Source organism: Phaethon lepturus, unplaced genomic scaffold, assembly GCF_000687285.1.
Source record: "Phaethon lepturus isolate BGI_N335 unplaced genomic scaffold, ASM68728v1 scaffold43632, whole genome shotgun sequence".
NCBI classification, from domain to species: Eukaryota; Metazoa; Chordata; class Aves; order Phaethontiformes; family Phaethontidae; genus Phaethon; species Phaethon lepturus.
Window position 1 is genome coordinate 6,517 of NW_010526303.1, and position 6,046 is coordinate 12,562.

General features: G+C 38.3%; 1 protein-coding gene across 1 annotated transcript; it reads right to left on the reverse strand.

The window, feature by feature from the left end:
* Positions 1-583: 583 nt before the first annotated feature.
* Positions 584-5,770, reverse strand: LOC104617652 (alpha-aminoadipic semialdehyde dehydrogenase-like; the record flags this gene model as incomplete). Its single annotated transcript, XM_010283023.1, has 8 exons — positions 584-856; positions 1,695-1,770; positions 2,669-2,742; positions 2,901-2,998; positions 3,443-3,559; positions 4,322-4,428; positions 4,719-4,803; positions 5,676-5,770. Coding segments are annotated over 8 exons (707 nt in total), but the record flags the coding sequence as incomplete, so codon positions are not given.
* Between the last annotated feature and the right edge of the window lie 276 nt (positions 5,771-6,046).

Sequence of the window (6,046 nt, forward strand, 5' to 3'; positions counted from 1 at the left end):
AAATTCCCCCTGGAAAAGTAACCCTCCTGGCTGCGTCTCCAGTTCTTCATCTGGTTTGGTTGCAGGGTGTCACAAGAGCTATGACAACCCGAATGGGTTGTGACTCCTCCTAGCGATAACAGGAGGTTCCAGGAGACTGCAGTAACCCTTCGTCTTGCCCCTATCTCACAACACACAGGGTGAAAAGCCTCCTTTCTGAAGGAAAGGTAGCAAAACTAAAGTGGTCCTTTTAGCCCAGCGATACTTCTCCCAGCTGGCAGCTCAGTGTGTGAAAATGGACAGTCAGATGAATGTTCCTGCTCCAAAACAACGAACAAAAAAACCTAGAAGCCCAAGGTATCTCACAAAATGTACCTTTATTTATATGCATTGAAAAATAGCCCTGTACTGCCCACCCCCACATCCAGCACCAGGAATCTGTAGGAAACTCAGCACGTAGTTTGAAGCACAGACCTACTAGCTGGAAACATCAGCGAATGGTGGGGAGGCAGAGGATGCAGGTAGTGTTGATATTGAAATACAGTGATAAGGCTATAGATTATCCAGGCCATCTGAATCCAAGTGCGTTAGTTTCAGTCACCCTCCTTTCTTCCCAAAGACCACATACTTCTCATCTGAAGACTGAAGTAGTAATTTCATACATTGAAAGTGAAGCAATTTTAGCATAGCTGATTTTTTAACAGGATTAGTATCTTTTCTGCAGATAAATTTCAGTTAATTAATTTTCTTCACCATGAGGCTTAGAAGGTGCTTGGTTCTAAAATGCTAGGAGAGTTCATGGCACAGCCGTTCATGAGACTGTTACTGAAACTTGATTCCTTGAGCCAAAGGTAAATCCTTGCTGTAGTTGATTGTACTGGAAGAGAAACAAGTACTTAGAGACCAGACATGATCACTGCGTCACATTATGCAGTCCACTTCCTATGTACAAGGCTTCTGATTTCTGTCACATGTACAAAAAGAATTCTATAAGCAGTTTGCCTATATTTGGACTTGATGATCTTGAAGGTCCTTTCCAACCTCAGTGATTCTGTGATTAAAGTTATGAACTGACTTTACTTTGGTTTTCAGTATAGTTCAGGGAAAGACCACGTTCCCCATTATCTCTTCCTTGGTAGATCAAAGAAAAAGTAAAGCATCATTCTCTATTCAATCTCTTACTAAGAGAATGTCCATATAGAAGAATCAACGCGGGATTTTGTGCATTCATAAGCCTTTGCAGGAAACCAAAGTTAGCACAGGTAAAGGCTAGGGAGGCCAGCAGAGGTGGAACGGTCCACTACTACAGGCTGTCAGGAGATTTATGGATAGACACCAAACACATAGCTAACATCACCCACCACTGGCAATAGTGGTCCTTCATTGTGGTTGCCATTTCATGTATTTCCCGAGAAGTTTCCAAAATTTAATTTTCAGCTGAGTGTAAAATCAGGCAAGAGGGGGAAAAAAATTTTTATTTTTTAATTTTTTCCTTTTGAAGAACAGTGAGTAGAGAAAGGTCTCTATTTAGAGCTTTCAAATCACCTTCTGGTAGGAACGCAGATTCTTGCATGAAGAAAAGGCAATTACACTCATGCATGGTTATCTCACATTTAGTGAAGATAACTTCCTGTAGTCAAGGATTTATACATTTTGAACTTTTGCAAGTTCATCTGTCATTTACATGTATTTGGAATTTAAAAAGTCTGTCTTACCAAGTAGACCGTCTCATATAAAGTTTCCATGAATCACTTCCAGATTCTCTTCCCCCACCAGTGTGCTTTTCACCACCTGTAGGAAAACGGTTATAAATGAAAACTTGGCAATTTTTTTGAGCATGGGAATCTGGACTAACTCCAGATGAGATATTACATAAAAACTCATGGTGAAAACTATTCCTTTGCCCTTCTGTATCTGAAATAAATTGCTAGACCACCACCACAATACAACTCATACAGCTAGTACTCTCCTCATGTTTGATCCAAAAAACATCTGCCTCGAGTTGAAAGTCTCATCATGTTGGCACCAGAGGACCTTGTTTTAAAGGTACTTTGTTTTAACATGAGACAAGAGTACAAGAATGTGCTAGTTCTTGTACTGCTTGTACTGGTAAGGTGAATATTTCTTCTTCTCTCCCACCATGTTCTTCAGTATATACAAGAGAAATAAAGGCAAAAATGTATTTAATGCTTTCTCACAAAGATACTTTATGCTGTAATTTTTATATACACATGCAAACATACAAAACAAAAATGCTCAAGACTGTTTTAATTAAAACTGTTTTAAAGTTTTCCACTCAGCCACATCTCTAAAACACATTGAGAACATACTTCTGAATTACATTCCTATTATTTAAAAACGAAATACAGATTTTTTAAAAGCTGAAATCCAACTATCTCTAATTTCTGTCTTCTGCTAAAGCAGTACAATTCGAAATTAACTTCATTGATTTCTTCAGATTTAGTCATTTAAACGGACTGATTAAAACACTAAAAAAATAAGATGAGGAGACCTAAGTTATAGGAGTTTTACAGTGGTAATGCTTTATTCTCTTCCTGAACCATTGGAAAAAAAAAATCCCCCCTACTCAAAAAAAAAAAAGAAGAAATTAATAATAACCAAGTCTCTAGCCCTGATTCTAGAGGATTTCACCAGTTAAAGGATAAAGAAAAAAGCAGAAGCAACATACCAAAAGCACCTCCAATCTCAGCCCCACTGGTTGGGATGTTGACATTCACAATGCCACAGTCAGATCCCTTTGGCCTACAAACAAAGAAAAGACACAAGTATGCCTCAGGATCAGGAAAGGCTCCTACCCTAAAATGAGGGCTATAAAATGCTCATAGTGCATAGGTTTACAAAAGACATGAAAGACTGTGATCTTATGCTTCAGGAAGGTAGAAAAATAATTTAAATTGTACCCAAGCCAGCGGAAAATCCTTCCCAAATCCTTGGTAAAGATACTGCTGGAAAGACCTTGTTTTACTTCATTATTCCAGGCAAAAACCTCCTCTTCCTCCTAGAAGGAGCACATGTCAATGGTTAAACCATGGCCATTCAAAGCAAAGCAGTTACAAAGAAGCACTGTGAGAAAACACCCAACATACCACAGTCATAATGCAAATATACTGAATGCCACTTGGCAAGTACACATACTCCAAGACAGGGATAGGATACCTCCACCACTGCACAAAACACACAACCTGCTTTTGAGCAGGTTGACATGAACAATAAAAATCTATTCCTGTACAGACTCTCATCTTAAGCTCAGTGCTCTTCACAGAAAACACACACATGTAGCTACACAGTGAGGTAAGCTATTACAGTGGGTATCCTACATGCAGAACAACAGTTCCCACTTCTTGAAGTGCCGGGACAATTACATGACAAACATCTGAAATATCTCTCCTGACTCCTCTGTTAGCATCCTTGACATCTGACTAACTCCATGTTGTTATTTTACCTTAAATTTCAGCACATACAGGATGGGGGCAAATGTCTCAGTGTGGACAATGGGTGCATTATGAGGAAGGCCAGTCACAATGGTTGGTTCAACGTAGTTTCCAGGGCGATTTATAACCTTCAAAACACATGAAAGAAGAAACAACTGAGTAAGTTAAAAACAGCATCCTGCTTAGTACTAGTGTAGGAGGAAATCCTTCACGGTCTGATTACCATAGTTGCACCTAGCAATCAGAAATATGTGGCTAGGTCATCTGAGTAGATAAATTTTACTCATTTAAGTATTTAAAATACAGAAGCATAACTTAGTGGACTCATGAGGTAATCAAATTTCAAAGTCTAGCAGCTGAAAAAAAAACACTTTCTTTCTCCTACTTGTAAACTGATTAGTAAGCTGATTACAACTGTAAAGGTATTAGGAATAAAGAAGGTGCCAGTGAAAGAGAAAAACTCCCAGAACGTTAAGTCCATAAGAATTAAATGTCCCATATGATGAAGACGTGCAAGTGGCTCTCTTGAATCTTCAATATTTCCTGAAGCTCGATACTGTGAATCCGGGGACAAAACAGCAATTTTTCTTTGTTACATGTTTGATATTCACCATTAACACTGCTGTTTGTATTTTCACCATCACTTGCAACTAGGGAGTAGTGCAAGAAACAGCCAAAATCTCTTCGCCATTTCTTGGAGGAAAAGGTAGCTTCCAAGTAAACCCATCTTTAAAGACAGGATTGCAATTCAAACATTCTCAGACTGACTAACTTAAGATCCTTGTAATGGCTGACAGGACAAAATGAGGTACAACCTTGGCCTACCATAATACCGTATTTCTTTCCTGGAGCACTAAATGGGAGTGTAAGGGAGAATAAAAGTAAGTCACCTTTCCACCATAGACCACAGAGCCACCCTGTTGCTTTGCTTGTTCTACTGCATCAAGGAACATTTTCACTGCTTCTTTGGTATGAAGAGGCCCATACAGAGTGTCAGCTAAAAACAAAAGATCCAAAGTCATACTTTCAGCAAAACTGTGTATGTTTGCAAATATTCTTACAATGACATTTTGGGAGTAATTATTTGATCTGTCCAAGGTGAGCAGCATTAGCTGGGTTTTTCACCTCCCTTTCAGGGTTTGTATTCTAAATGAAACCAGCTATCCCCACTCCCTGTTAAACTGCTAAAATTAGATAGCATTGATCTATAATCTCTTTGGAATTTAAACAGAAATAAATAAAGATAAACTTGTCTCCTAAACCCATGAGTCTGAAATAGCTACTTACAATCCCATGGATCACCAATGCGGACCTGGGCATAGGCCTTAGCAAGCTTTGCCACCACCTCATCATGGATGCTTTCATGGAGGAACTAAACAAAATGCAGTTAAGAAGGTTGTAAGACAGCTCAGCCTATGTAAACATTCCTGAAGTACTACTGCCCTTTGAAAAGGGCTGAATGTAGTGGAGATAGTGTTGCTCATATTCAGCAAATCCCAAAGTTAAAAATAAACACATGAGCAAGGCCTTGAAACAGCACCAACACCATGAAATGAACATTTAATGTCTTCACCATGAAGATTTCAAAGAAGCAAAGAAACAAAACACTGTTTTTAATTTTACACCATCTCAGAGCAATGGTATCAATGTGTTCTGTAAACTCTTCAGTTAAGTGTTTTAGGGCAAATACTCAAATGAGTTTTATTGCTAGAATTTGAAGAATTACCGCCCTTCCTATAAAAGTGAACCCACATAAATTTTGACAAATCAACAAACCAATTCACCAGATCAATCCAACTCTGAAAAGGCTACACAGACACAGACTGACATTACACCTTTAAACTTGCTGTAAAAGATTACTTAAAAATTAATTAAAGCAAGCAACACACACACGCCCTTGGCTTTGCTGAAATCTAAACCCTGCACGAAAATTTGTAGCAGGCACAAACAAAGAAGCTCTGGCAATGAAACCAGAGAGAAATACAGGAACTATGGTAAGTTTTATTTTCCTGAGTTTTAGCACCATTTAGAAGCATATACAAAGAAACTCTTTAGAGCTAAATTATAGTGGAATGACAAGCTACCATCTCTTTATTCCACCATGCTGATTTTTGGCAAAAACGTGTTTCAAAGATTTTTTTGTTGCTCTCCATAGTATCAGGAATTGTTAGGCATTTTCTGAACTAATTTGGAATTAAGTTGAAATTCAGAGCTACCCAAAACAGACAATACACATTTACTCACCAGCCTTCTGGCAGTTGTGCACCTCTGACCTGCTGTTCCCACAGCAGCAAATAGAGCAGATGGGATGACTAGGTTCAGATCTGCATCTTCAAACACTTAAATCAAAACATCAGCATGTTACTGAAATAATCAGTTCGCAAGACTTAAAAGACACTAAACAATGTAATAAACTGACAGGTTGGTCAAGAAGCGCTAGGAATAGTGCTTCTGTGAATAGTCACGCTAGCATAGCACATCAAGATATATGTAAACACCTAAAAACTCCTATTACTTTTATACCTGGAATTAGACAAACACAACTGCACATAGATGTAGGTCTGAATAGCTGAAGAGATAAATAAATATCTGCATATATTATATATATGCATATA